We start from the raw sequence: 13,316 nt of genomic DNA, 5'->3' as shown, positions 1-13,316 counted from the left end.
ACACATTTTTTCCATCTCCGCTAATCCTCCTCTGATACAGAGGATTTTCCTGCCATTAAATGATAGCTTGTGAGAAAAAAATGCCAACTTTTCAGAGACTGACTTGTATGGCTAATGGCAGCCTCATGAGCAGGAGGGAGGACACAGCCACTGCCCGGCTAGGTAAGCAATGTGTCTAAGATGATTTCTGTTGGGAATTTTAGTTTTGACTGTTTGATGCTAAGCTGGTTACGTTCCTCTGTACCAGCACCTATTTCCTGGGGAGCTGGCCAGTCTTTTACTGTTGGTGATCTTTTCCCACCTCAGATGATAGGAATTTACCCTTTACATGGCTGGGGTGAAGAATGCAGATGAGCTTGTGAAAAGGTGTAGCACAAAGCTGCAGGATTTCCTGAGAAGGTCAGTGGTGGAAGAAAGATACTCTCCAGGAAGGTGCTGGGGAATTCTTGAAAGCATGTGGGAGTGGAGCTTTTTCCTTGCTCTTCTTTTCTAAACATAGACCTTATTTTGGGAAAATGATGCAGAGAAATGACAGAGGATGAAACCTGTCTCTGGTCTTCCTGTGTGTTTTTAGATCTCTCAAGTTCACTTGCCAGACCTGAAATGCCACTAGTGAATAATCAAAGTAATGTTTGCCATCATTTTAAATGGTGAGTATACTCTTATTCCGCATTACCCAGTAGTGGATTAGACAGATCGTTTGGAAAGGTGCAGGTTAAATACTCAGTTATTGCAATCATTTTCTCTTTACCCTTCTGAAAACTCTGCAAACATTTTTTTTTTTCTCTCACTCTTCCTTTCAAATACTTAATTACCATAGTATTTAAAAGAGCAAAATACATCATCCCTGGGTGGAATTTTGTTTATTCATTAATCTCATGAATATTTTTGACCTTATTGCTGTATTTCATCCTTTTTCTTAAACACACATGTCATTTGAGCACCCTTTGTGTTAATGAGGCATCTTCCAGCTGCTGCCCTGTCTGCTGCCACAGTGTAAAAAGCAAAGAACATCCTTTTTGGGGAAGGAATAAGGAAGGAGAGGTGGAAATGCTTCATGCAATGTTGGTCACAGGAGATCTGGCCACCAGCGGAGATCTGATCTCCTGTGCTCTCTTGAGCAGCAGCTCTCCTGAGGGTTTGGTGGACTTCAGGTGGAGGATTTTTTATGACTTCCTTTGCAAGAGAAAGAGGGAGAATTGTCACAAAGATTGCAGTGCTGAGGGACTCCTCTGAACTCCTATTGCCAGAGGATTGTGTTCTAGTTGGATGCTCTGCAAGCATTTGTTTTCCATGTACTGCACAATGCAAAGAGATACACTTGTAAATAGAGATCTTGGAAGTGTGCTGCGAAATGCCACTAGCAAAAGACCCAGATTTGGCACTAAAAACCCCTTGTGTATAAGGAGAACAGGCTGGATATGGCTTGACTACAGACATTTCCTTTATCAAGTGATTAGCGAACAAGCAGGGAGGGGAAGGATGGGATTTGATTATCATCATCATGCTGATTCCTACACTGCACACTGTGTACACAGCTGCTGGGGGATGTCTGCTCTGAGGGCCAGGGATGTGTCTGAGCTTGGGGTAGCTGTGGGTAAGCATTGAACTTGGTTGGGACAGTCTCACATATAGGACAGCTTATGCACATATGCCCCTCTGGATGTCACCCTGCGCCCATGCAAGGCTCTTGTTCCAGCAGCAACACTTGCATCCGCTATTCCCAGACAGCCACCTGCGGTCAGACATTTGGGAACAGGCAAATCCTTAATCTGTCTGGCCTTCAGTTTATGTAACCGTGCAGCAAAAACAACATATGCCCCTGCTGGCAAACAGCAGCGTGGATTGGTGGGAAGGGTGGCAAACGAGGGAAGCCCCTGGGCAAGCTGCACAAAAGAGCAATCCAAGACCCTCGCGTTGTCCCCGCTCTTGTCCTTAGGCTCCTCACCTATCATCTACCCAGGGCCCTGACTGAAGGGGACTTCCTTTAGCCGTGGATGTTAGATAAGGGCTCAGGGGAAAGGAGAGGAGCATACAAACAAACAAATTACAAACTGTCTAAAATCTTTTCCACCTCTTGGTATCCTTCACTATCATTTATCCTTGAAGTGATGCTGTTTTGCTAATTCTCTGGTCACAATAGTGTGGCCAGGCTTGATGGCACCTGAATTTTGATAAATTCAGCTAAAGTCATTCTGGGATGCTTTCTCCACATATCTAAATCCGTCTTCTACATGCAGTGACCAGGTTGGTTCGAACAGAACCAGGCTGGGCAGCTCCTTGGTTGATGTCCTGTCAGTGGGGACCTGACCAGCAACTGGTTTTGCAAGTCTCCTGCTTGAAAAAGCCACAGGCAGCGTAAACTCATAAATACACTACTGTGCATGTTGCCTTTTAAAAGGATGGAGAAAGGGCAGAGCAATTAGTTCGAAGTTAGATCATGTAGTTTGATCTGTACATTAAAGCCTTAGGGGCTGCAAAAATAAAAGCTTGACCCTTGCTGAAGCTGATGCTTCCTGGCATATCACCTCACAAGTCTGTCTTAATAAAATGTCCCTTGGGAATACAGCTGTAGTGGGCAGTCGCTGTGCTGCAAACTGGCAGGGAGAGGCAGCTCAGCTGCTCGGAACTTCTGCCTCCAGACAGCCAGCAGGAGCATGGGAGAAAGCCTGTTCCTTGTCTCTCAGCCCTTGGGGCTACCAGGCATGAAGCAGCAGCACTGTGATTCCCTGCACTGCTGTAATAAAGGTGGCTGTTGGTAAAGACAGTATCTCACATCTTGTTGAAAAACATATAAACGGATTGTGCTTGTGTAGGAGCCAGTAAACTGCAGCATTAAAAACTGTCTGTAGCAATACCACCGTTTCCTGCTAGTGACTACATGGAGAGTTCGCTGGTGTGGCTTCTCATTTTGTTGAGCAGCAGGTAGGATGTGCCTTTGAGACCACTTACAAAATGAACTCTGCCTTCAGTTCTTCCTCTCTAATGAGTTTATTTTGCAGACATCTGGTTGACTGGATGTTTTTTCCCCACAAAAATGCCTGTCCATGGAGGCTGATGTCTCCTGTTCCATTCATTCTTCTCTGATTTGTCTCCAAGAGCTTTTTCCTTCTCTTCCTTGTTGTACATGTACCTTGTGGGTCTAATGTGAAAGAAACCACAAGAGCCACACATCTCCCATGTCAGCCTGATAAAAGGACAAAATGACTGCTCTCATCAAGCATAACACACTGTGGTGACTGTCTTGAGAATTGGCAAAACACTAAAAACTGTGCTGGAGGTGCAGAGTATCTCATCTATGATGAGATCATGAAGAAAGCAGTTGAACAATATCCCTTAATTTGTTTTTCCTCATGCTGTTCTACCAATACACAGTGGCAATTTTCTTAGACACTATACTGCATCCTTAAGACCTGATATTTCCACTTGTGCTGCACCAGCTCATGGCTCCAGCAGAGAAACATTATGCTGAATGAACAAAGAAAAGAAACAAAAAGCATGAATTTGATGCGCCCCAGGCAACTAACTGAACTTCCCTGCCCACTGCTGGACTAGCATACACTGCCCTTCCCTCTTCCCGACCCAGAAATACTGCAACCCATATACAGCTGCTGGCCTTCAAAACATCTCTGCCTGCTCCCTGGCCAAACCATGTCCCATCAGCTTGCAGAGAGACCAGTCACAGAGACACTGCTAATTAAAGTCTAGGTGAGTCCCCCTCTTGAGGAGAGAAATTAATCAGAGGTGATGTTCTATATGATATTCTCAGAGGGCTTAAAAACCCCACTAGAAGATTTTTAGGAATTGTTCACATGAGCAATTGGTCAGCACTAGTGTACAATTAGTATGTAGCAATTAGCCTGGCTAGAAGGGAGGCAAAGACAGCATAAGTTCTTTTTCCTGTCATGATGAATAAATTTGTTAATGATGCATCCTGATTCTTTCCTCCCACACCTCCATGGGGATGGTGTGTTCCTTCTGACAGTGATCCTCTGGGTCCCCCACGTCCATGCGGTGTGGGCCTGTGTGCGGTCTTGCCCTGCAAACTGCGTGTGCACTCAGGAGCGGAGCTGCTCTGTCCTCTGCAATCACGCTGGTCTGGGGCAGATCCCTAGCAAGTTCCCTTGTGAAGCCTCGTATATCAACCTGGACAAAAACAGTATCAAGTTCCTCTCTGAGAGGGCTTTTGGGACCTTGCCTTCCCTCAAATCCCTGTCGCTCAACCACAACAATATCTCCTTTATCACCCCGGGCGCTTTCAAGGGACTGCCCAGCTTGACCGAGCTGAAAATGGCCCACAATGAGTACATTCGCTATCTCCACACACGGACTTTCACTGCCCTCAGACGGCTGGTCAAGCTGGACCTGGCGGACTGCAATCTTTTCAATATCCCGGACAGGATTTTTATCGAGCTGCCTGCTCTGCAGGAGCTCTTCTTCTTCCAGAACAACTTCCGGAGGATCCCAGGTGCCATCAGGGGCATGGAGAACCTGACCCACGTTTACCTGGAGAGAAACAGGATTGAAGCAGTAGCCTATAACTCCCTGCAGGGCCTGACCAAGCTGAAATACCTGAATCTGCAGGACAACAGGATAAATGTCATTCATGAACGAGCTTTTCAGGGCTGCCAGAAGATGGAGTATCTGTACCTGAATGACAATTTGATCAGCGAGCTTCCAGAAAACTCCTTTGATGGCCTGAGGTGCCTGAAGATGCTCAACTTGGGGGGAAATTTCCTCAGGAATGTTTCCAACACCTGGTTCAGGGACCTGGGGGAGCTGGAGGTCCTCTACCTGGACCGCAACAGGATCAACTACATTGAGGAAGGGGCTTTTGAAAACCTCACCAGCTTGGTTGCGTTACACTTGAACAGCAACAACCTGACGACGCTGCCCTTTTCTGTCTTCCAGCCGGTGTACTTCCTTGGGCGGCTGTACCTCTTCCGCAACCCCTGGGAATGCGACTGCCGCATCCAGTGGCTGAAGGAGTGGATGGAGAACTACAGGCTCGTCAGGGATATTCCCTGTGCCTCCCCCTCCTCAGTAGCTGGGATTGACCTGATGGACGTGCTTTATGAGAGATCACCAGAAGGTTACTGTCTTGACCCGGTGGAGCTAAATGTCACGTCCGAAGGTCCGACCCCAAGTGAAGAGCCTTGGTCTACCACAGAGAGCAAGTTCAGCAGCCTTATCTCCAAACTCTTGCTCCAGATGGGCCTTCCTGAAGAGGTGACAAACACCACTGAAGTCTACAGTAACGCTACGCAGCTGGATGGACTGATGGATGGGGTTTCTTCTGGGGTGGGGAAGGACAGTATTGAAGCTGTCTTCTTCTCTTTTTACCTCCCAGCACTTTTTACAGTGATGGTTTTGCAGCGCAAATAGTCCAAGGGCTGCCTGGTGCATGGGTCCTGCTTAAGTGTTTAGTCCCTATACCTACCTAGTCTTTAGGGAAAAGTTTGTATTGTGGGCCTAGCATACATATCTGGCTCCAAACTCTCCCAGGTTGGGTTGGTTGGATCTGGCTCCAGATTCCCATGGGAGCTGGTGGGATCTAGTTCAAGATTGGGTCCCACTCCAGGTGAGAAACCTACCCAGTGGGGTTTCAGAGCCTCCTGGACACTGGCAGAGCTGTGTGGAATAGGAACAATGAGAGAATGGCAGTAGGGTTGAGGTTTGGTTGGAAACATGAGATGTCCCCTGCTGGGAGCAGAGAGAATAGGGGTCTGTACGGACGGCAGTGCAGTGCTGTTTATTCCGTTGGGCCAACTCTGGTTGACCCAACCATTGACTTTATGAGAGCAAGACAAGGCAGCAAAACCAGAACCCCTCTTCATATCCTGACAGACACCTACAGCCATGGTGGGTGCTGCTGAAGGCTGGGGAGCTATTCCTGATTTCCACCAGTGTGTGTGGGGGGAGCAGGGCTTTCCTGGGCAGCATCCAGGGTTGCAGTACTAGCCCTCGTGAACAGGAGAACAGCATCTGGGGAGGCCACCTGCCTCAGGTGGGTCTGGAACGGGCACAGTGTTTTGGCCATGACTACAGACAGGATTTTGATCCTTTCTCCCCCTGCTACCCTGACACAGGTGCAGGAGAACCAGATGGACCCATGTTTGTCAAAACATTCTCTCTGAGGAAAAGCTATTTCAGTGTAACAGCTTACTTACTAACATCTGTTTCACATGTGGTTTTATTTTTCAATTAATATATTGTTTCAAGGAATATATTGTCTTTATTTGTAGATTATTTCATGGCATGACAGCAGGAGCAGAAAATGATGGTGCCAAATGCAACCAGGCTCAACTACATATTTTGTATTTCCACCATTAATGTGTACTACATAGTGTGTCATATTATGCTGTATTAACCAACTATGCCGTCATTTTCTTTTGTACGGCATCTTACATGTTTTATCTTTGAAATCTTCAGTGAAAGCTGCTACTGTGACCAGAAAGAATTATTGTGTTTTCTCTATCAGACTACATTAATAAAATAATTTGATATTATGCTCTCAAAAATAAATTAATAGCTCAAAACCCAATTTTTCTTGAGATCCTTGAATCACTCTGCTGCGTTTTTTATAGGCTACTCAAATGGGTACACATGAATGTCCTTTTTATGGTCTAGAGCAAATGGCAAGCTATTTATTGCAGCATAAAGAATAGACACTTTTACTTAGAACATGACTGTGCTTACATTTGTATTAAGTAGCAATGCTTTAAAAAATGTGACTATATAGAAATACAGTTCTGTGATATTTTAACTATATTAATTCATTATACATGGCTTATCATACCATGGTGTACATGTTCATATGAAATGATACAACATATACAATCCTTCATTACTGCTAAAACATCATGACATAGGAATAAAAATGGAAATGACTTTAAAAAACCCTTTCAAACATTTTGCTAAACCTTTCCCTGCCCCCCCCCAAAACCTCTGCCTATTCATGAGCAGTTCAACATGAATGTCATCTCCACCCCTGCCCTGGCTTGGTCCCTGCAGGTGCTGGAGCACCAGTGGCAGAGGGTGAACTGCCCCTGGCTCACGCTTTCCTAAGGTGGTGGTTCAGTACGGACAACACATTGGCTAAAAGCAACTGAGGGTAACTGTCTTTGCCTCTGGCCCTTCCCCCAGTCACACATTGGTGAGTAGCCAAAAACGTATGCAAAGGACAGACCAGCTGAAGATGGACTTCAGGCACTGAATGACTGAAAAATGGTGGGTAATGTACAAATTCAGCACATGAAGACCTTTTCGTAGCAGCTCCTGTGCCACCTTATATCTGTGATTGTCTTGGAGAACTGGGGAGATAAAACTTTTTCAGAAAGGGCTCAATGCTTCAGCAAAGGTGCCTTGGGTCAGGTCTGTTCACGCTGGCCAGGCCAGGTCAGCCTGGAGCGAGAGTTAATGCCCTTGGCCTCAAGCAGCCCTGGCACCCCAGTGCCTCTATGACCAACCCCAGGGATAGTCCCACAGCCCATAGGGTAAACAGCTCTGTTGAAAGCCAACATCAGCTCACGCACAAAATGAACTCCCGGAGCAGCTGCCATGTGAGACAGGGAAGCTTTTTTGCTTGCACATTTTTGCCAGGAAAAAGGTGGCATCTCCAGCAGCTTCAGGACACGTGCCTTGGGGCAATCTGCTTTGGGCTGCCGCACTCTGTCCAAAAAGATCTACTGCTTTCCGATTAGTACCAGCGATTTCTAGAGGAAAGGTAAGTACAGGGAAAACCAAACCTCTGGTGTGATGGCTCCTCAGCTATCCATAGCTCGACCACAGTTTTTTTCCCCAGGGAAGAAAGATGCCAGATGGTTTGATAAATGCCTATTTGACCTGTTCTGTGAACTAAATTCAATAAGTTTGGATTTTCAGGCTGTTTATGAATCCATTAATCTTCTTAAGTGCTAAATTCATCTGTGTATTATAAAAGGCTGTTTTTCAAACCTAGTCCAGCCCAGTGCTGTAGAGGCATATTATGTTAAGGGTGCCTCTACAGGAGCAGTATTTCATCCTGTCAGGGAAAGTTTATCAATAGGCTTGGCACAGATGGTAGGACACTGGGCACAACTGGATGTATTTCACTTCCTGTAAGTATGGATGCCTCATGAGTGAATTGTTTTTATAACCCACATTTTCATTTTCTGTGCTGAAATACATTAAACTTGAAGATTGTCTTACTGTGCAATTGTTGAGTATGACTTTCAAGTTAATTAGTGCTTCAAAGATGCATCTGTTTTATCTGCAAGAGTGGCAGCTCTGAATGTGATGCATCTTAAAATGTAGGTTTAGCAGAGATTGCAGTGTCAGGTGACGGACAAGGGAACTGTATATCATACTTTACTGTGTTAAACAGGGCCAGTGATGTTGGGCACCAATGATTTAAATGTCCGTTGTAGTCAAATACGAGCAAATACAAATACAAACCCAACTGAGATGCCAGTCTCAATTTACGCTGTCTTACTCTCCATGCAGTGGTGAGGGCAAACCCCTAAAGGCCTGGCAGTGATGGGATGAGTGTTTTGTTGGTATTCATGTAGATGTCTTTCAGTTGAAGCGATGTGATTCTGTACATGGGGGAGGACATTGTTCTAGCTATCACCCATAATATCTTCTCAGTAGGGTTCGAGGTTACAAAATACATTGCCCTGCACAGACTCTGCATCCCTGTCCCAGGTCAGACAGATGCTGGGCTAGGAGCTGGTAGGAAACCTTCAAACAATTTTTTTTTTTGACTGATCGGTTGGTTTTGATTGCATTGACTGCCTGTAATCTGGAAGGCAGACAATGGCTGAAAACTTTTGCCAAACCAGTGTCTGTTTGGGCTAACTACAAACATTTTCAGCAAAGACCCATCTGTGAGGGTGATGTGGGTGCTCTCCAATCTTGCCCTCAGTGTGAGGTGCCGGGCATTTACTTGAAGCAGTGAAGAGGGATGGTCATGAGTTGCCTGGTGTAAGGATATACCTCCCGACTGAAGTTTATTCAGAGAGCTGGTGTTCCCAGACTGAAGCATCTGATGTCCTGGGAGAAGGCAATTTGTTTTAATGTATGGTACCTCTTAACACAGGGCTTCACTGATGTAACTGTTTTTTAAGCTTTACAACAGTTGCTATTAAATTGTAAGGGAGAAGTGGTCAAAGTAAATAGAAAAAAGAAATGATCTATTTTTGGGTATCATCTGTTGGTCTCAGAATTCTGCCCTCGTGCTGCATTCTTAGGGGTCATAGTGTTTAACACGAATGCTGTTATGCCCTTTTTTTTTTTTTTGTTTAAATTTACAGCTACTGCCAGTAACCTCCTGTGAAATGTAGCTATTGGTTATTTGGTTTATCTTGTGGATTCTTACATTGTTTTTCTGCTTTTGAAAGAAACACGAAGTCCAAGGCAAGAGGAATCACTGTAAAGAAAGATAACTTTTGCTAGAAAGGTGGCAGATGCTGTCCAGCTGAGCCTTGGGAATGTTTTCATTGCAAATTTTAAAGTGGGTTGTTATGTATTTTAGCTAAATCCTGTCTTTATGACATCTGGCTGCTAGCTCTTATAAAAATTAAATTGTGATTTGTTGAGTTTTTCCCTGATAATTTTTGTCTTGAATTTGTCAAATTCAAGACGAACCAAATCAACTCAGTTAAAGTTTGTTCCAGAAAACTGCTGCTCCTCCTTTGAAGTATATGAAGCCTTGCAAGAAAATAGCCTGTAATGATCACTGCTGCCCCAGTGTGAGCTTCAGAAGACAGGGCTAGTTTGGTTAAGGAAAAAATGCTTTGTACATACATGAAGCATACCTTTCTAAATGCCTGCTTTTTTAGGGCCAAGGTATGGGTTTGTTGCACAAACACTAATAATACTGGTCCTTCCTTTCCCCCGACCTGAATCTGACAGAGACCTGTGGAGTTTGAAGAATCTGCTGCAGTGACCTCCAAAAGAATTTTAAAAGAGCTTTATGGAAAATGTTAACCATGGAATAAAGACCACCCCCCCCCCCCCCCAAAACATCACAAGTATTACTTTAAAGAAAAACATGTAGTTAATTTTTTAAATCATAACAGAATAATTTTAATACTGAAAATGCATCAGGTCTAAGCAACAACTCTGTCAAGGGACACAATCAAGTGGCCAGCTGTTGGACAAGCTTTAGATTTCACATGATGAAGCAGCATGAAGAAGCACCTATAGGTCAAAACCTAAACATGCACAAGATCGACACCAAAAGGTCTCTTTGTCTTGGTGTCTTTTAAGCTAATATAAAGATGAATACAAATATGGTAAATAGGTATTTCTGGACAGAGTAGGTCTTGCCCAAAGCCTGATTCTGTTGACCCCGTGGTTAGTTGAACCAGTCTGATCTTGCACTCTGTGGTTAGTTTTAGCCTTGAATGTGAAAAAGTTCATTACTTCTGCAGTTTTTCTCACCTTTGACCTTCACCACATCCTTTGTTTTTTATTGTACTTCCCTCTTTATCTCTCTCTCTTTTAAGGACTGATTTAGAGTTAATTCTTAACTTGTGCAGCATAAATCTTATATTTTCTATGAAGAATCCCAAGGCATTTTATAAAGACCTAAAACTTCATTAGCCTTACTATACTCACCCATCCCATGGTTTACTTCATGTGCATATCCTATTTATTTGCTTTTTTTGATTTATAGCTAATTTCACTTCATGTTTTTTCAGCACCTAAGATGGGGGTTTTGATCTGTGACTGGAGCTTCTTGATGTAGCTATAGGCGGCTTACAATGAGACAAGCTTAAGGTGTCCTTCTTCTGCCCCCCCACCTTGTTTCCCCCAGTCTTTTTTCCCTGGTTGCAACTGCTTGTTCCTTGTTCCAAGCCAAAACTTGCCCTTGCCCTCATCATGCTGCTGCAGCAAGGCTGGCTGTGCTTGAAACTGGATCACTGAAATGCCCCAGTTAAAAACAATACCTGCCCCCTCCCTCTTTTTTTGATAGTTAGGAGCCCAGCTATTTCCCCTAAAATTTTATGAGTCAGGTTGGGCATAAGTGGGTTAAACTGGGGACCATAAGAAGAAAATGTAATTGCTATATCTGAAAGGGGGTCAAGCTAAATTGGAAAGGTCATGCTCAAATGCTGGTTTGCACCATATGATTTACTCACGTCAGCATGGATCTGGTGTGAAGGTACAGGGAGAGGTGTCCTTTTCAGGACCCAAATAAATTAACAATTGAATTTAAGAAATACTTCAGCAAAATAAGCCCTACACTGTAGTTTAAGACACACTGTAAAAATGTACTTATTCCAGGACTTTTGTCATTAACTCTTGTCATTACTTAGTGCAAACAGCTTTTTTTGAAGATGACATTATTGCAGGTTGTCTACCTCCTCCCACATCTCCCCTGAAACAATACATGAGTAGCCTCCGAGTTGGTTACTTATGTGCTTTAATTAAAATGATGAGCAACAAGTAAACATCTAACAACTGATCAGAACTGATCATGTACTATGAAAATGACTGCTAGGAGTTACCTGACTTCAGCTGGAACAGGATCAAGCTGTGCCTTGGTCTAATAAGAAAGGAGGAGTGCAATTCTGCACAAGGACACAGCGCTGTGGTTGTGAGGGATCTTCAGGGAGATTCAATCCACCACAGCCCTGACCTGCAATGTAGCCCAAATGAGGTGGCAGTCTCAGGTCATGATTCTGTTCACCCTCTCTCCTGGGCTAGTGCAAGCATTTGCACAGCTGTGTGACAGCTGGATTAGGAACTGCTGTCCCTGGGTCAGTTTTGGACGAAACTGTTTTCCTGATCTGGCTCTTGGAGAATGAGAACATGGGGAAGGGGCTGTTCCCATTAGTAGCAACAGGGATGGATAGTATAGATCCATGGGAAGTATAGCTCCATGGAGAGTATAGATCCATAGCATAGCATGGATTTCAGCAGCCACATGGACACAAATCTCACAGCTCTGAGAATCTTGTCTCTGAGCATTGTGGTGAGGGCTGCACCAGGGGGCTGTTAACCCCTGGAGAGGGGTGAGCCCTGAAGGAAGCAAACTGTGGGGCTGGCAGGAGCCAGGCTGAGGCAGAGCACAGCAGTCAGGGCTCCCCTCTGCACCGCTCCACGGGCTGGCTCCCACACCCTGCCTGCAGAGCTGCCTCACCTTCCCTGCAACCTCCGCTCCTCACAACCCTCCTGGCTGTCCCAGGCAGCAGCTGGGTGGCAGGCAGAGCAGCAAAGGACAGACAGCGGAGTACAGGCAGCGAGGTCTGAGTCTGCCAAATGTTTGCTCCAGCTCTGAATGGGTGAGATGAGATTACGCTGGGAACTCTGAAGGACATGCCTGTAGCTGAGAGGACAGGGACTGTGGGCATTCATTTTTGAATAACGGTTTTGTATTTTTGTTTCTGTTTTGCTTAGACAGAGGGCTGACTCATGGGCACAGGGATACTGGGGAGTAGGGAGGAGAGGTCTAGGGAGCCTCGGGCTTTGCAAGGGCAGACAAGGGGACAAGCCTGGTGGGGTGAGGATCTACTGGACTCACAGCAAACTGTGTCATGCAGGCAGGTGTAAAAATACACGTAGCTCAGTGGGGTTTTACTTCTGGGCTTTTGATGATGAAAACAAAGCTGAGTGCACAGTGCCAGGAGTAGGCAAATGGGCAAATGTGATAAATCAGTAACAAAGGACAACTAGCTGTGTGCATATAAATTGGGATGGAGTTGGCAGTAGCAATTCCTCACTATGCTGAATGATTATTTCTCAATGTGCTGTGACAATAAGATATATATCAGACACTATGTGGACAGACACTTTCTTGATGTATGAGACTGGCAAAGAGTCAGAAGACAAAGTATAGAAATAAATGATAAACTTGCAGTCAGACAAAGCTTGTTGTAAATATCTGTGGTGAAACTGGTGATTGATTATTTTAATAGGTAAAAAGTAGCACTGAAATTTGCAGATGCAGAATTTTTTAGGCCAGTAAAGCTTAAAGTAGGTTTTGATGAATTCCAAATGACTTGAAAGCCAGGTAATTTGGAGCAAAGTGATAGATAAAGTAGATGTTGACGTATGTAAGGTAATACATATTGGAAGACACAACCTGAACTGCTCACAGGCATGGCTGGGTGGGCTCTTGGGGAAAGAAAGACCTGAGAACTGCTGGTAGATCAACTGACATAAACCAAACAAAATGCTGTGAGTAATAAAGACTGGAACAGAAAAAATAGCAAACAATAATGCAGTAGTCTATTGTGCCTTTTAGTGGTACAGCCTGATCTGGTATATGTTCAGTTTATGTCTTGCCACCTCAGAAGAGATGTAGCAGAAATAAAGTTTGGTGGCAG

The 13,316-nt window shown here is 44.7% G+C and overlaps 1 protein-coding gene across 2 annotated transcripts; it reads left to right on the top strand.

The window, feature by feature from the left end:
* The first annotated feature begins 223 nt into the window (after positions 1–223).
* Positions 224–6,542, top strand: NYX (nyctalopin). 2 transcript variants are annotated; one of them, XM_074858512.1, is made up of 3 exons: positions 224–399; positions 575–650; positions 3,986–6,542. In XM_074858512.1, the coding sequence occupies exons 2-3, from the start codon at positions 629–631 to the stop codon at positions 5,383–5,385; spliced, it is 1,422 nt and encodes a 473-aa protein (XP_074714613.1). In that variant the 5' UTR covers positions 224–399; positions 575–628; the 3' UTR covers positions 5,386–6,542. The 2 variants fall into 2 exon arrangements, with proteins under 2 accessions (XP_074714613.1, XP_074714614.1); XM_074858513.1 differs by having other exon boundaries at positions 224–625.
* Positions 6,543–13,316: the final 6,774 nt, after the last annotated feature.

This window comes from Strix uralensis, chromosome 2, assembly GCF_047716275.1.
Source record: "Strix uralensis isolate ZFMK-TIS-50842 chromosome 2, bStrUra1, whole genome shotgun sequence".
Lineage (NCBI taxonomy): Eukaryota > Metazoa > Chordata > Aves > Strigiformes > Strigidae > Strix > Strix uralensis.
The sequence above is the reverse complement of the archived record's forward strand: the minus strand, read 5'-3'. Positions and strand labels throughout refer to the sequence as shown.